Below are 17,770 nucleotides of genomic sequence, written 5' to 3'. Positions count from 1 at the left end.
TCAGATAAAATTCCCGTCCTTTCACATGTTAGTGTCAAATTTCTCTATATCCTGTACCTTTGTGATTCATTTTCAGGTAAAAGAGCAAATTGTTGTATCTCCCCCTACGGAACTTCATCTTGAGTTTTTGTCCATTGCCCCGGCTTGTCAGGACCCTGTGGATTGGATGGTTCCGTTCGGTGCATTCACGGCTCCGGCCAATAACAGGTCGTCTGTGAAAGTCATGTATCTACCCATAACACAGAGTTCAAGGAAGCGGGAATTGTAAAGGTGAGAATGTTTTATTCATGTGGCTCTGTACTCTGTGCAGAAGCAATTTCTCTGGCCCTTGACTATCCGAGTAGGATGAAGTCGCACATTCCACAGCGTCTTCCTTTCACTTTGTCCCATGTTGTTACGGAGACTTAACTTTGCATATTTAGCATAACATGTTTGGTTAAAGGCAGCAGAAAACTTTACAAAAGCGTTGTTAAGCTATGTAGGACTTTACATACAGTGCTGGTAAGCTAGAAATGGGCAATGGTGGGACACATGTAAATGAAAGCTCAGAGAAGTTAAGGAAGCTTCAGCAAGGAGGGCTAACGGTCAATGCAGGCAGCATGGCTCCATAGTTCGTCTTCTGAAGGATCTGCGTACTTCATCCACATGTAAAAATTCCACTTGAAAACCTACACCTGCTAGTGAAGGACTCAATGCTAATGAGTTAAAAATGAGTGCAACGTCATCATGTACAATTCGTTACTGTTTATTACCCCTCATTGGACATTCACAGTGAGAATCATACTCCTGTTTTATCATTAACTTTTGACAGTTTCCGTCACATTTGCCATAATCATTTCCAACTTTATAAGGGATTTTAGGAACTTTTCTGCTCAAAGTGTTAGAAGGAAGGGTGACAAGCACAGCCAAGGCTAATGAAGCTACATTCTATATTAAAACAAAAATATAATGTATGCATATTGATTCCACACATACGTTGGTGAAAACAAAATTCAGATTATTCCCAGTGGCAGAGGCAGAATCCCGCATCAGGATGGCAGACTTGTGCTCATGCCCGAGGGCCCTGCAGTACAGCCACCACACCGTGTTACATAGTTAGCTGTCCCAAGTTAACCGGATGGCTGATGGCCGCAGTGCATACTCTGCATGAAATTTTACGAAGACCCGATGTGAGGAGGCCACAAAGGGAGCTATGTTCGTGTCCTAAAATTGGAAAAAAAAAGAAGTAACCAATTACACGTTTTGCACATTTGAGCATCTTTCTGGAAACGTTAGCCTAGGAAGAAAGTACTACATAAAGAAATTTTGTTGAATTTGCATAAACCTGCATATTTTTCTAGAAGGACTCTTGCTAAGAAGTAATATGGATACCTCAAAAAAGAATATTGGTGGTGGGAGGTGAGGATCAAAGGGAAATGGAGATTAACTGGTAGTGGATACAGGGTTTCTTTTGGGAGAAAGGAAATGTTCTAAAATTGTTTGTGGTGACAACTCTGAACTACATAACTCTAAATCTACTGAAAACAATTGAATGTACACTTTAAGTAGATGGATTCTATGGTACGTGAATTATACCTCAATAAAATTGTCATAAAAGTTGAATTTCCAATCCAACTTCGTACTAAAATTTTAATTTTTCTGATGGAAACACATACTTTTTCTTCCAACATATCAGTATAGTGTACGACTCTCCCCTATTAACATCTGCAGTTTCCTTTTAGGGTTTATTTTCATAACCTTTCTGTCTTCAATAAATGGCGCCGTGAAACATGGATATTCGCATACAATAGAACGAAACTACACCACACATAAAAATCAATTCCAAATGAATTAAAGACCAGAGACCATGAAACTCCTAGAAGGACACATAAGCACTAAGCTTCTCGACATCGGTTTTTGGCAATGATTTTTTGGATGTGATACCAAAAGCAAAGGCAACAAAAGCAAATATAAACAAAAGGATCTACATCGAACTAAAAAGCTTCTGCACTGCAAAGGAAGCCATCAACAAAATAAAAAGGCAATCTACTGAATGGGAGAAAATATTTGCAAATTATGTATCTGATAAGGGGTTAACATCCAACATACATAAAAAATTAAAAAACAATAAAAATATATAAAGAACTCAACTCAATAGCAAAAACAAACAATCCGATTTAAAAAATGGACATAGGACCTGAATAGTCATTTTTCCAAAGAATACAGATGGCCAACAAGTATGTGAAAAGATGCTCAAAATCACTAATCATCAGAAAAATGCAAATCAAAACCACAATGAGATATCCCTTCATACCTGTTAGAATGCCTATCATAAAAAAGACACGAAATAACAAGCGTTGGCAAGGATGTGGAGAAAAGGGAACCCTTGTGCACTGTTGGTGGGAATGCAAATTGGTGCAGCCACTGTGGAAGGCAGTATGGAGATTCCCAAAAAATTAAAAACAGGACTACCATGTGACCCAGCAATTCTACTTCTGGGAATTTATCCAGAAAAAAACAAAAACAACTTGAAAAGATATCTGCACCCCTGTGTTCATCGCAGCATTATTTATGATAGCCAAGATGTGGAAGCAATTTAACTGTCCATCAATGGACAAATGGATAAATATATAGGATCTATATTTATAATATTATATATTTGTATATTTGTAATGTGATGATAAGGGAGTATTATCCAGCCACAAATTGAAGGGAATCCTGCTGTTTGTGACAACACGGAAGGTCCTTGAGATCATTATACTAAGTGAAATAAGTTAGAAAGAGAAAGGTAAATACTACATGATCTCACTTATTTGTGGAATCTAAAAAAACAAAATGAAATGAAACGAAAACAAAAAACCAAATTCTCAGATATAGAGAACAAACCGGTGGTTGCTAGAGGTGGGAGGTGGGAGATTGGTGAAATGGATGAAGGTTGTCAAAAGGTACAAACTCCCAGTTATAAGTAAGCCCTGGGAATGTAGTGTCTATTTGAACGTTGCTAAGAGAGTAGAGCTTAAAAGTTCTGGTCACACACACACACAAAATTCATGTTGTACACCTGAAACTAATACGTTATGTATTAATTGCATCTCAATTTAGAAAAACCAAATAACTCTTTAGATTTTTAGCTGCTGTAGTTCACTGCCTTATTAATTATTAATTAGCAAGGCTAATAAATAAAGAGCAGAATGGCAAGAACTGATATTCTCTCTACTGTGGTCACATCTCCCTTACTGGAAAGCTCCGTATCTACTTTCACATAAAACGAGAAGGTGGCGAGGACAGACGCAAGCAAAATTGAGTCCCTGTCAGAATCCTGTCTTGACGTTTAAGGGAGATCTATCACACCAGAACTTTACAAGAACAACTACTAGTTACTAGACCCATTTTCAATATCTCTATTTATTTCTTCAAAGAATTCCTACGATTCTCAACAAGAAGTAGATAAAATGGAGTCAGGTGTCCAAATGGTCTGTAGTTGTATTCATGGAGAAAACAATATGGGTATTCAACCCTGGGAAGTGCATTGAAATCACGTATGGAGCTTTTAAAAAACAACGTACGACAGCCCCTGTCCTAGAAATTCTGGTTCAGTGGATGGGAGTGAGCACTGAAAGTCTGGACCCCTACATGACTGCACAAAGCGACTGTGATGCAGTGGAGTCTGGGAACTATTACTATTAATTTAACGCAGTGCCCACTAGGTGGCACTCGTGCTCCCCAAATAGAAAGGAAAATCTGGAAACTGCTGAAATTTGCAAAAGACTTGTGCTTTGTACTTTGCATGTGTCTGCCTTTAAAAGTGTACAGTTAAGTTATTTAAAAATAATAAATGGGAATTTTAAAATGTTTGTTTTACTCACTGCCCCACAGTATGGTCCAGAGGCTGGAGAATTAGCATCTGGTCCATTGTAGAGTATGAGATAGTTCTGGACACAGTCTCCGGGATCATCAATGCTGACAAAGTAAAAGCTGACTGTGACAGGTCTGCCAGCAGGAGCAATGATGGTCCATTCACAGTGAGTGTTGTTTGGGTAAGTTCCCGGGTAGCCAGGGCTGGTGAAGGAGCCACTGTGTCCGTAAAGAGTTCCACCACAGCCTACAAGGAAACCAACACAGGCCGTTATATTCAACAAAGTGGAAACCATCTCCTTGTGAGGCAGGAAGACGGCTGCAATTTTCTCAAGGTGCTGAGACACTCTGCAAGAACAGAGGTGGCAGAAAGCCCTTTCCAGTTCCTTCTGTGGGCTATATCCCCACTGCCTCAACACCACCTCATCCTACCTTCCCCCACCCCTACCATGTATTCTTTTCCCTGTATATCATGACTTGGGACCACTTCCTCTAAGTCCTTTCTTTGAAAACAGTGGGCTGGGAAAACAAAGAACTTGATAAAATAGCTGTAGGCGAGAGTAATTAAAGTTGTTGTGTACTTTTGATGGCGCAGGGCTCTCCATATGCAGCAAGTTGATGATAATGACGGGAGTGAAGTAAAATTAAAAGTGGAATTCCAGGGCTGACCTGAAAGACTGTATCCTTGTAGGTTTTGACAATAATTATTTAATCGTAAAATGACTTTCCTGGGCTTATAACTGACAGTACCGAGATTGACATACTCAAAAACAGAGCCCTGTAAGTACTGGTGTTAATTTGCAAATGCTGTCATTATTTAGACCAGATAGCCTGGGCACCCAGACATCCCACTGAACAGAAAGAAACCTCGTGGTAAGATTAAATGGCGCTGGGCTGGGTGTCTGACCCCTGGAGGTTTGGTCTTGCTTTTGCCAAAATCTTGCTGTGCATTCTGGAAAACTCATTAACCTCATTTTTATTTCCTCCGCTGCAAAATCAGGGCATCGGAGATCATGTGTAAGCATCTTTAGCTGCCAAGATTTAAGTTATTTCTTGTCCCTCAGTATATTTAAGTCATTTTTATCATTCTTACTTGGAAATTTTTAGATATTTTGAAATACCTCAACGGGACTTCTCATAAAGATACTCCTCCTCTCTTGAGTGAAATATATTAACATGACTTAAATTTCCTTCAGTTACTTGACAACCAACCAACAAAACATGCAGGGAGTTACTTGACTTCCCTGAAAAAATGCACTTTCACCCCCGGGACTGCTGAAAAATGACTGGTGCTATCAAAGGCACAGCTGTTTACTTACACCCAAGTATGTGTAAGTAATTTGGCTTTAGGTACACGTTTTGTTTTTTTTTTTTTTTAATTCTCAGAGAACTACCTTGATGATCAAACCGAAAGTTAAAAATATGGCAAAATCAGAATTTATAAAGGAATTTAAAAATGTATATCATATCTATGTTTTATATGTATGTATATTCATATATCTGTACTCTTTCTATATCTCTTCATATTACAAGAAACATGTAATGTAGAAATAATGAGTGAGAGTAGAATTAAAAAGGATATCTGTACTGTCATTGTTAAAAAAAATCTCTATATTTACTGGAAAACAATACAGTATACAGATGGCTAAGAGGTAAGGTCACTTTTAATTGTCCTTTTTTATGAGACACCACCCCCCCTCCAAGTTTTTCCTCCCTTGCATCAATTTCCCTTACAAAGTGCAAGTGTCTTACCAGAGGGTGATGAGGTCCAGACAATTTCATATCCAAGACTGGAAGTTGCACCATCACTCTTAAACCGTAGGTACAGTTCATTGTTTTGAGAAAAGATAGGATTTGGCTGCAGGGTTCCACAGTACGTGCCCAGTAAGGGCGAGCTGCTGTCACTGCCGTTTCTTACCTTGAAAAATGAGCCGCTAATTATTATACTTAAGCATTTTATTCTTCCTTCTCTGACTTGCCGTTGCCATCCACTGAGACATGAGACCATCTGAGTGACAACCTCTTTTGGAAAACCTTTGTCTTTTTGTGTACTTAAGAATGAAGAGTTTTCTGAACATACACCCAGAAGTCGCGTTCTCTTACAAAGGAGAGAAACATCCAGTTTGTAGATCAAAAACCATTTGCATTTGAATTCAGAAATATCTGTGAAATTTCCAAAAGATTGGAGGGGGATATTGCCTGCTCCGTTTCCAGTCGCTTCTATTGTACTTTTTTCATTATACCGTGTGTATGGTGTTTTCCCTTTGAAAATTGCTTGGCTACGAAGGGGCTATGAAAAAAAATCAATGTAGGACGTATAATAAAGTCCAAAACCAAGGAATTTCTGCATAGGAAAAGGACACAACTCAATAAATTTATAAAACTTGACTATTAGGTAATTTTAAAAACATTCTGAAGCTGAATAGTTTTTTGTTTTTGTTTTTGTTTTTTTTTTAGATTGACTGCTTGGAGGAGAGGCATATGAAAATGGCAATGAGTCAGTGTGTGAGAATGGGTAACCACACTGAACCTGACCACCTTCTGTTCCCAGTGTTCCTTCTGCGCATTCACAGCCTCCCTATTCGGAGGAAGACTCTTGAGGAGTATTAAGCAAATGTTACCGAGGCAATGGAGAGCTGGAACCAGCTCAACAGGTATGAGTGGAGATTTTACTGACATATGTATTCAAAATTCTTGGAAGTTCCTCCGTTGCCTTTATAATTTCATAGTTTAGCATTTGGCTAATTGCTGGCTGTCTTAAGTCATAAGAGGCACAATGGTTAGTCTTGGTGTTGATCTAAACCGAGATTCTTTTTAGGTCTATGCAGTAGCCAGTGGGAGAAAACAGTGCCTTTTTGTCCTTTTTGGATTATGCTGCTGAGTGGCCTTGCTATAGTTGGCATAGCCAGTGAACTACCTGCATTCAGAGAAGGCTGCCATATTCAAGAATGCTGCAAGGTCAGACCTGCTACCACTCTATTCTTTTTTTTTTTTTATGTTTATTTATTTTTGAAAGAGAGCACAGCGGGAGAGGGGCAGAGAGAGAGGAGGACAGAGGATCTAAAGTGAGCTCTGCACTGAGAGTGGAGAGCCCAACGCGGGGCTCCAACTCAGGAACCGTGAGGCCATGACCTGAGCTGAAGTCAAACACCCAGCCGACTGAGCCACCCGGGCACCCCTACCACTCTATTCTTCCCTTTGGGTCTCTTTCCTCTGGGCCCTGTTTGAGAAGGCTGTGCTCTGAGAGTGTAAGTTCGATCTCAAGTCCCACTAGCATCCTATTCATTTATCTCTGTAGAGGGGGGATGGGGCATCCTTGAGCCTGCAGACGATCCTGAAAAGGGGGCATGAAGGCACTAAAAACAAACGCAGATTCCAAATGTAGTCCAGAGCTTGGTTTTTGTGTGGTAGTAACACGGTCCGAATCCTCACCAGGAAGTTTCTGTTCCTGCCGTGGTTAACGTCAATGGGATGGGGAGGTTTGCTGTTACGGCTGCCGATAAGCCCTGCTACGGTCTTGCCATCAAAAACCAGACTTGGCTACACTTTACGGGCCACACTTGCAGTTTCCTGTCTTTGCTTACCGGACAGGAAGTTTCAAACCAACTTCCATGGGATAGGAAGGGCAGCCAGGAGGAGTAGTTCCCACCTCTGGTGCTGGAGAGCTGGCCTGCACGTCCCAGCATCCAGAGGAAAATGGCAACTGTTAACTCCAGTCACTGACGGTCAGCTCAGGCTTGAGGTGGACCCAGGGTAGCTGCACTGTGGCTCTGAACGGACGGGATTATTCTGTCCTTTCTCTGTATCCCCTCCTCTGGCTCCTGCCTCACACTTCACAGAAGTGGGTGAGGCACAAAGGTCTGCGTTTAATGCCCTGATTGATGCAAACAATACTGCAGTTCTCTCATTTCCTCCCTGCTACATTCATCTCCTCCTCATTTCCTACCATGACAAGTATATTTGCCATGATAAAGGGCCAGGCTTCCTTCCAGCACTTGCTACACTATAGATGCAGAATATTCATTAGCAAGGGGCACCTATGTGGCTCAGTTGGTTCAGCGTCGGACGCTTGATTTCGGGTCAGGTCATGATCCCAGGATAGTGGGATCGAGCCCCGTGTCGAGCTCCACACTGAGCGTGGAACCTGCTTAACATTCTCTTTCTCTCTGCCCCTCTCCCCCGCTCTTGCTCTGACTCTCTCTCTCTCTCTCAAAGAAAAACAGAATGTTCATTAACAAAAGATTTGGATTAATTCTATAGAGAGCTTCCCAGAATAATAAAACTCCTTAACAGATGTAGAGGAGCAAATAAACTGCTAGGAAACCTTACAGAAGACTCTTGTTTACATGAAACAAAGCCCATTTAGAGCAACTTCGGGCAAGATTTAGATTCAAATTCATTTCATGGAGGAATTCAGCATTTTGTATATACAAGTCTCAGGTTTCACCTTAGTCTGCTCCCTAAGAATGAATACATTTCCAAAAGAGTGTGCAAAGAACACCCGCGTGAGCTCTGGGGTTTTCATGGTAAAATACAGGCACTGTGCTCCACGTGCTGTCTGTGCTGGTAATGGGCTCATTTAGAACATCTTCCTGTGAACAATGTAATGGGTCTTCTCACTGAGTGTAGGCGGTGCAGGGCAGAAGGAATGCAGAGGGCATTCGCATGGTGCTGCTGAAGAATCACAAAGTGCCAGCCCCCGCCCCAGGAGCATGGCTCTGCTTCCTCCAGGTCCTTGCCGGTTCTCTCTAAACCCACACATCGCCTCCCTCCACCCGGAAGCTTCTCTTCCCCAAACTGCATTAGGTCTGCTGACCGTGCGGATTCTGTTAGTCTTTTCCAGGTGTGAGGGAATTGACTCTTTCCTATCTGTCTTTCCCATGGACTCTGAGCCTCGGGGGCCCTGCCTATGTCTTGTTCCCTACTGGATTTCCGGTGCCTGTACCTAGAAGGATGCTTGGTAAATATTTATGGGATGGAAGAATGATGAATAATCATGAACAAGTAAGGGTTCCAAGATTAGAAGTAGCAGAGAAAGAGGGGAAAAATCTTCAGTGATCCATCTTTTAAATAGTTCCTTTAGATGCGATCAAATGTACATTACCTCCAAGAAATCGTGCGTGCATTCACTTGAGTCCTCGATGCCAAATGAATGAAAAAAGAGGGAAATGGTGTGGTTCTGAGGGGCCGTGAGAGTAACAGTGCAATCCATGTTATTGTTATAATTATCTGGCCATCCCGGACTCTTGAGATTGCCAAATGCCCTGTTATACTCTCTGTTGCAACCTTAGAGAAAAAAAATCGCAGTTAATGTAGGCATCCCAACTTTTAGTGTTCTTTCAACCTGACAGAATTCAAGATTATTAAATTTGAACACACTTTAGAGAAAAAAGCTATTTCAACCCTCTCACCTTTGGGATAACTGGGGTCATAGGAAGTGAGGTAACGGCATGTAGCGCGGATGCAATGTGGTGTCTCGTTAACGTAAAACGCCCCCATGAGAAATATGAAATATGAGCATTCTCCTTTGAGGATGAACTTTCTAGAATTCTCTGTACTCTTCTGATCACATTTAAGTGGAGTCGGTTGACGTTTAGGCTTTTTTTAGGCACAAAGACTCTGCAACCATGACTGACTTCTGTATGAAGATTTCTATTTATATCCTTTGATAAGTTACTCATTCTGATAGAATCAGTAAATTGTTCATCCTTATCATTTTGGGTGAAACCACCAAAAGCTTTTCTATTTGTTTGTGGTTTGTTTTTAGGTCGGTTCCCGCCCAGTTTGGAGCCCAACATGGGGCTTGAACTCATGACCCTGAGATCAAGACCTGAGCTGAGATCAAGGGTCAGACACTTAACCGACTGAGCCACCCAGGTGCCCCACTATGTGTTTGTTTTAATCAAAAGCAGCTTTAGTTTTAATTAAGCTTGAAATGAACATCAAATAATTTCTCCTGGAAATAAACTTCTCAATTGTTACTGTAGTCAAATAGCCCTTTCAAGACTTGTCGTTTTTTGGTTTTTTGTTTTTTACAAAATAATTTCGTAAGACACAGTGATTTCTTTTTGTGGCCAAGTGGATAATTAATAAAATAACTAGTATACATTTAAATTAAATTAACTACATTTTCATGGATTTGAAAAATATGCTGGCATTCTAAACATTTTAATTAGTGTTATTTTCACTTTACCTCCTCGGAAACCAGCTTTAGTCATCTGCGGACGTGGGCCTGGCTTCTAGTTAAAATTTCTTACCTCGTTGTAGACATGGTTTATGGTAACAGACCCAAATTTGCTCACAGGAGTCCATTCTAGCAGGAATTGGGATGGTGGCAGGTTTTCTGAATAACAGACAAAGTTCCACGGCTCACCTGCAATCTGATACGTGAAACCCACTCTGGAGTTTCTGTCGAGAACTTCGGATTTGAAAACGACAATTGCCGTACTCGCAGAAGAATAGAACGTCGGTACAGCCGAAGCATTTCTGCCACAGAACTGAATTCCTGGATTTCCATTGCTCTGAAATGAAATGAAAGCCAAATCACACTAGATTGAGTTTCAAAAGAGAATAGACCTTAACAGAAATCGAATGCACATTAAAGGGTGGCCTCAATATTCACCCACAGAAACTAGTTACAGTGTTCCAATCCTGCTTCACCCAGGCTCACGCTGGTCTTGGAATCCACAAAAGTCTCACACTCCCCGAGGGGTGCTAGGAGGAGGCCAAGCTTTTGCTGAAACCAGGAGACAGACACGAAGGACAAGACCCTTTCTCCCGCATGCAGCCTCACAGCCAAAGGCCTGTGCTGTGGCTCTGCACACACCCAGGCTGACTGAGCTCAACACGGTTGAGCTGGGGTTTTCCCATAGTCCTGAACTCCGTTGAGACCAACCCAGGGGCACCTGGGTGGCTCAGCCGGTTAAGCGTCTGACTTCAGCTGGGGTCATGATCTCACGGTTCACGGGTTTGAGCCCCATGTCGAGCTCAGAGCCGGGAGCCTGCTTCGGATTCTATGTCTCCCTCTCTCTCTGCCCCTCCCCGGCTCTCTCTCTCCCTCCCCCCACCCCACTCTCTCTCACAAATAAGCAAAAATTAAAGAAAAAAAAAAGACCCACCCAGCGCTCCTCCCCTTAGCTCCCAGCTCACCACCCCTGAACTCATCCAACCATACTCTGGCCACACTGTGAACCCCAGGAGGCAGCCCCTGCCTGCAATGAGGTCCCCATTTCCCCCTTGTAAAACCCGGGCAGCCCTCCTCGCCTCTCCAGATAGTAGGGTAACAGGGTCCAGCGCCTACCCATCCTTCCATAAAAGCCACTGGCACCGAAGTTGAGACATTTGTGGCCTCTAACGTCTGGGCGCCTACTGACAGGCCCGCTTCCCGCTCCTGCTCACAAGCTCTTGTTGCTGATGTGTGTTTCTCCCCTGCACTGTCTCCTGCTGCTGGTCCTTCCCTAACCTTGCCCGCCGCCTCCTCTGAACTCTCACTGCAGTGATAGCTGCCTCCTGTATGCGTCCATCCATTTCCACTTCGTGGCCCTGAGTGAAGCTTGGGTCTCCAAGCCTCCACCAGGGGGCTGCAGGAGGTCATTTCTTTCCCCATCCTCCACCATTCCTTGAGTAGGACTAGTGGGGGGGGGGGGGGGGGGGGGGGGGGTGGGGTTCTCCAGGCTGCATCTATCCCCGGACCAGATCCAGCTCTCCCCTGAGGGTCTCCACCTCTGGCCAAAGGTTCCTCCGACCCTTCCCACCATGGCCACTTTCCCTCTGGCGTCTTTCCCTCATTAAAGACTTGGGGTGTCCCAGCTCTTGGCCATCCTCTGCACCCTTCTTCCTTTCCCAACTCATGGAGGTTTCAGTGTCTTGACAGGCGATCCACTGAGCACTGTAATCTGCATTCCTCCACACCAGCGCCTTTCCGTCCACCCTCCGTGGCGGCCCCTGCCAGAGCCGGCCGTGGTGCCTTTGCCACAAGATTCTTGCGTGAATGTCCAATGTCTTGCCACTCTCGGACGTGGTGAGAGTTCCAGTGTCTCCTAGTTATCAGTCACTTTCCTACCTCTCCTCGCAATCTACCCACGCTGAAACCCTTTGTTCTTTCCTTCATTCCTTCAGGCAAAGGACGTCCTTCATTCATGACAAATACGGGGTCTTATTCGAAGCCAGTCCAGCTGCGGTTATGATCCAGAGCTGACCTGTGCACTGGACGTAGGCTTTGTGCACCCAGGTGGTGGTCTGCTCCGATCCCCATTGTCTCAGCTTCAGGAAACAATGGGAACCACAGAGAGCTTTAACCAAAGGGCCTTGTTCCACTTGGCTTGAAGACCCTCTAGGAAGGGTACCACCAGGGAATAGGAGTCTTGTTCTGAAAACCACTACCAGGGGAGTGATGGTAACCTTGCATGCGGACCATGGTGGGAGCCTAGGCTGTGTCTTGCTGTCTGCCTTCTGAAAATTCAGCAAATACGGTATCTGATCAGAAGTCAGCTCTTCTCAGATCTCTCCAAGTGGAGTCAGCCAGACTGGATTTTTCTATACCCACCAAGATCCATACGTAAACGAGGGGGCCCTGGATTTATAGTGAGGAGGACCCTGAAGACTCAGGAAGTGATAGATTGGATTCTCTGCAACTGCCAGCCATCGGGGGGTTGAATATGACACTCTGGGAATGAGCTGGGGTGAATTCGCTGCTTCTCAAACTGCTAAAAGATAATCCAGGTATTCCGGGGGGTTCTCCCCAGGTATCTGGTCATGCCTTCTCACTTTACAGATGCTCCCTGAATAATCTCATTACTCGCATTATTGTAGCTACTGACCCATATAATGATGACACCCAAATCTTCAGGCCTTCTGTGAATATTCATGCATCTATGTCCAACTGTCTTCTCTATGTCTTGGCATCTGGGCAATTCTCTCTCTCTCTCTCTCTCTCTCTCTCTCTGACTAAAACAGCTTTTTCTTTTGTTCCCTCTCATATTACCATGAATATAGTCCCAAAGGACTGGTGCCAAACGGCCTCGTAACTGACTTCCCTGTGTTCCGCATGGACCCCTTCAGTTTGTCGTACACACAGATCTCCTTCCTGCACAAATGTTTCTCTGGGCGTGGCCCTTGGAGCACTAATGGCAGAATACTGAAGATGTGCATCGAAAATTTAGGTTCCTGGACACTATGTAGGGAAAACAGTATCTGAGCGGGAGGTGGGGAGCCCTGGGGCATGCACTTTTATCTAGACACCCAGATGTTTCTTGTGCACATGGCAGTTCGAGAGCTCCTCACCTACAAGACCAAGTGCAAGTTTCTTAACACCTAAATAGAGGGGTTTGTATATGGTTTTGTATATTTTGTATATGTGAGTTTGGGAATTTAATTATGCCCTCATTACTTCACGTGTTTCGTAAATACTGGTGAAAAGGCCACTAGATGTCACTGTCCTGCATCCTATAATTATTACCTCAGGTGAGTCCTGAAACTCTAAGTAGTTCTGGTCACAGTCTTGTGGGTGCAGTTGCAATGCCCACACAGTGATCTTGACCTGCTGATGTGGAGGGGCTTCGAGGACCCAAGTACACGTGGAAAATGGGATTTCTGGGTCTGATGAATTGGGTGACGAAATACTTTGGGGGGTCCAAGTTGCGTTATATGTTCCACCACAAGGCACTGGGGAAAAAAAGAAAAACTTGTAAGACAAGATTTACTCATGTCTCTTCACACACACAATATTTAAAATTCACTCTTCCTTATCCTTCCAGCCCAAAGAACTCTGTTTACATCATTCTATAGAGAAGTTAGGATATTCTTGACTAAGAATTGTACCAAATGTGTATGACCGATGAAACACAGAGTGATTACCATGGTGTTTAGAAACTGACATGGAGTTTACATAGGAATTAACACTGAGTTTGGTAATGAACATTGAGTTTGGTAATTAACGTTGTGTTTGCATAGAGGCATGGCATTATTTTTAGCGCATAAATATACATATGTTTCATAATAGTTAAAAATGTCTCAGTTTACTCACTGTCCACAATGGTATAAGTAGCATTAAATCCTTGTCGTTCTACAGTTAGGTCACTGACAAATTGAACCGTCAGGAAGTTGCCAGAAGAGATAAAGGGAGCAGGTACAGTAGAGCCACAAAACATTCCAGCCAAGTTGGCATTTTCACTATCCCCATCATACAACTGAAAAGAAAAATAGTTCATTAGTTCTCCATTACTCCCCAAGAAGCTGCAAGTTTTACACTCAAATGGATGCAGAGTCACAACAGGTCATGATTAAGAATCTTACACAGATGTTGTTAGACCTAGTTTTAGCTTAAGGACAGTTGCTAATGAGTCGGTGCAATTATAATGATCTTCAGTAAAAACCTGGTATGATGCCTAGAAATCTTTCCTCACTGCAAAGGTAATACCTAATTCAAAACTAACGTGTCATTAGAGCCAGCAAACGCCTCGCTGTCTTGCTCTGCGTTGCTCTCTCTTCTACTCTGGTGCAAGCCCCTGAAATCGCATGTGTGGGTTCTCACTGTGGGGCTCCCTGGTTCCACTCTTGTCCCTCCCTAGCCTGTCCTCAATATGTGAGCCAGAGGATTCAGTTCTGTACGTATGTGTGTATGTATTTATATTTTTTAAATTGGCTTATTCATTTAAGTAATCGCTACACCCAATGTGGGGCTCCAACTCACAACCCCGAGATCAAGAGTCTCACGGATCAAGAGTCCGACTGAGCCAGCCAGGCACCCCCCAGAGGATACAGTTAAAATGTTAAGTCAGCCCAGGGCACTGCTAAAACCTCTCCTACCTGCTCCCCAGTCACTCACTATAAAAGCCAAAGCCAACACGGTGGCCTTTAAGGCCTGAGAGAATCTGCTGTCCACACCACCCCTGCCGCCTTACTGTCCCCATGTCATTCTCTCTGCAGCACACTGCTGCTTCATGGCTGTTGAGTTTGTTGTTCCCTCTGCTGGAACATTCTTCTCCTATACACCCATATGGTTTGCTCTCCTTCATTCCTTCACGTCTTTACTCGAGTATCACTGACTCACTCAGGCCTTCCCTGACCACCCTACTTAAAATGTCAACTCTCCCCAAATTCCCTTTCTTACTTCCTGTTTGATTCTTTATTTAGAGCACGCATTATCTTTACATACTACATATATCACTTAGTGATTGTCTTCCACTCTGAAGACAATGCAGGTTCACGAAAGCACAGGTTGCTGTCTGTTCTGTGCCCTGCCATGTCCCTAGTTTTTAAAGTTTATTTTATTTATTTTGAGAGAGCGTGAGCCAGTGGGAGAGAGGCAGAGAGAGAGAGAGAGGGAGACAGGGAGCTCGAACTCACTACCTGTAAGATCATGACCTGAGCCGAAGTCGGATACTTAACCGACTGAGCCACACAGGCGCCCCTGTCCCTAGTTTTTAGAAGTGTCTGGCACATAAAAGGCACCCAGTAAGTGTCTAATAAATGAGTAATGCTTTGGTTCCTCTCTCCACTACACACCCCTCCCAAACCTATCCTCCTGTCTTCTAGATACCACTAATCTGCTCAGGCCTGAGACTTTAGTCGTCCTTGATTCCTTTCTCTCACCCCTCCTGCCCCACATCGCTTCCACTCTACCTTCAACATCCACCCCAGAGGGCTCCTCCCCGTTATGACCATCTTCGTCCTCCAACTTGGTTATGGTAACATCTTCCTAAGAGATCCGTTTCCACCAAGCAACCACAGTACCGTCTGCAGAGCTGACGGCTGAGCGTTTGCAGACTTAAACCAGATTACACTCCTGCTCGGCCTTAAATGCTCCAGTGGGTTCCCACTGCACCTGACGTGAAAGCCCACGTCTTTATGGGGGTCTGCAAGCCCCTACCTGGAGTGGCCGGTTGCTTGTTCCAGGGCCCCACTCCCTGCCCTATTCTCATACCTTCTCCTGCCAGGAGGGTCTCTGTGAGGCTGTAAGCTCTGTAAGCTCCGGAATTGGGCACCCCCCTCCCCCTTGTCATATGGTCTCAGCTCAAATGTCACCTCCTCAGAAGGACCCATCCCATCTAATGTTGCCTGGCCCCCAACATCTTCCTATTCAAAAGGCATCTTATTTGTTGCTTATTTACTTTTCCTGGTCTCTCTTCCAATAAGAACATAAGTCCCAGGGCGCCTGGGTGGCTCAGTCAGTTAAGCATCCAATTTTGGCTCGGGTCACCATCTCCCAGTTTGTGGGTTCGAGCTCCACGTCAGGCTCTGTGCTGACAGCTCGGAGCCTGGAACCTGCTTCCCATTCTGCGTTTCCCTCTCTCTCTGCCCTTCTCCAGCTCTCACTCTGTCTCTCTCTCTCAGAAATAAACATTTAAAAAAATTAAAACAAAATAAAACAAAAGAACATAAGTCCCGTGGGTGGGAAGACTGATCATCCACTGCGGTGTCGCCAGCAGCCGGAACAACTCCCAGCCTTGAGGAACCTTCTTCAACAGACACCCGTCCAAATAGTGGACGCCTGAATTCTCTTCAAGTGTGTTCCCGGAAAACAGATTCCTCCAGCTGAATAATCTTCACGGTATTTCCAAAACAAGTATGAGTGTGTATAGCCAAACATTGAATTTATAACACAACTATGATGTGCTATAAACTTCAGAATAGCCGTGACCACAGACATTATTCGAAAATGCTGGGAATATAGAAGATAGAAATAATTTAAAATAAACAGAAAATAAATTTACCACTAGGTGGCACTGTTTCTCCCACTTACATGTGAATTTGGTAAATTTAGATGGATAATCTGATCCCTCTCGTTTCAGAACACAGCAGATTTGCCAAGTTTTAGGTAATGTACCTTTTCTGGTAAACAAGTTAAAATGTTATTATAATGGATGCCACATTTACTATCACATTCGTACCAGCATTTTTATTCTACATACCGTATGCCAGATCCTATGTATATGAGGATGTCTAAGGCACTTTCCATACATTCAATTTACTGACTGACGCTAATTAGAAAGATCCATACATTGAATATACATATCTATTTGTGTGCGTGTCAGTTATATAAAATAAAGAAAAATGAGTCCTAGAGTAAATGATGGAGTCGGGAAATACCTCAGACAGACATTTGAACTAGTGTTTAAAAGTAGGGAGAGGGGCGCCTGGGTGGCGCAGTCGGTTAAGCGTCCGACTTCAGCCAGGTCACGATCTCGCGGTCCGTGAGTTCGAGCCCCGCGTCGGGCTCTGGGCTGATGGCTCAGAGTCTGGAGCCTGTTTCCGATTCTGTGTCTCCCTCTCTCTCTGCCCCTCCCCCATTCATGCTCTGTCTCTCTCTGTCCCAAAAATAAATAAATGTTGGGAAAAAAAATAAAAAAAAAAAATAAATAAAAGTAGGGAGAGACCTCCCGGGCCTAAAGAAGAAGAAGGGCATCATCCCATCTGGATGGACCACGGTGTGGGGGGCCACAGAAGGTGTGAAAGGCAAGCCGTGTCTCAACAATCTCTCAGTGCACGTGGGGTTAAGCAGGTACATGGGACATGACTGTAAAGTTCCATTTGTCTCACGAGGGTTTGCGGCTTCTCCTGTAGGAGTTCTAGGATCTGATTTGGGTCCTGAATAGATAACCAGTAAATGTGATGGACAGAGATCACACAGTGTCTGGCCCCGAGCTGCTGTCACTGCCACAGGAAGATCTCTTGGAATTGAGTTGAATAGATAGCTCGTGGCTTCTGGACAACTGACATGGGCTCCCGGACTCCCGTGCACCCAAAGCTGACATTGTCTGCACCTGCTCCCTTGTCCCCTGATAACGCTGGATCTCCATGAAGGACTTCTGCAGGGTGGCTCCAGAGTGTGTTGGGTGAGGTGTACCGTGCAATAGTGGAGATGGGGCGTCGTACGGACTGGGATGTAAATGGTGCCCTGAGGACCATGCCCTGAAGGCCTGCACAATCACATGCT

The 17,770-nt window shown here is 44.0% G+C and overlaps 1 protein-coding gene across 1 annotated transcript in view; it reads right to left on the bottom strand.

Moving 5' to 3' along the window:
* Positions 1 to 265: 265 nt before the first annotated feature.
* Positions 266 to 17,770, bottom strand: part of CUBN (cubilin) — a 279,400-nt gene continuing 261,895 nt past the window's right edge. The window contains exons 61-67 of the mRNA XM_040451314.1: positions 13,859 to 14,021; positions 13,292 to 13,497; positions 10,208 to 10,355; positions 8,939 to 9,120; positions 5,587 to 5,752; positions 3,846 to 4,081; positions 266 to 1,203 (exon numbers count right to left, since the gene is read on the bottom strand). Coding sequence (XP_040307248.1) covers positions 1,096 to 1,203; positions 3,846 to 4,081; positions 5,587 to 5,752; positions 8,939 to 9,120; positions 10,208 to 10,355; positions 13,292 to 13,497; positions 13,859 to 14,021 — 1,209 coding nt within the window. The 3' untranslated portion in view covers positions 266 to 1,095. The remainder of the gene's footprint in view (positions 1,204 to 3,845; positions 4,082 to 5,586; positions 5,753 to 8,938; positions 9,121 to 10,207; positions 10,356 to 13,291; positions 13,498 to 13,858; positions 14,022 to 17,770) is intronic.

This window comes from Herpailurus yagouaroundi, unplaced genomic scaffold (assembly GCF_014898765.1).
Source record: "Herpailurus yagouaroundi ecotype Mexico unplaced genomic scaffold, PumYag 203, whole genome shotgun sequence".
NCBI lineage: Eukaryota > Metazoa > Chordata > Mammalia > Carnivora > Felidae > Herpailurus > Herpailurus yagouaroundi.
This window is presented reverse-complemented; position numbering and strand designations above follow the sequence as displayed.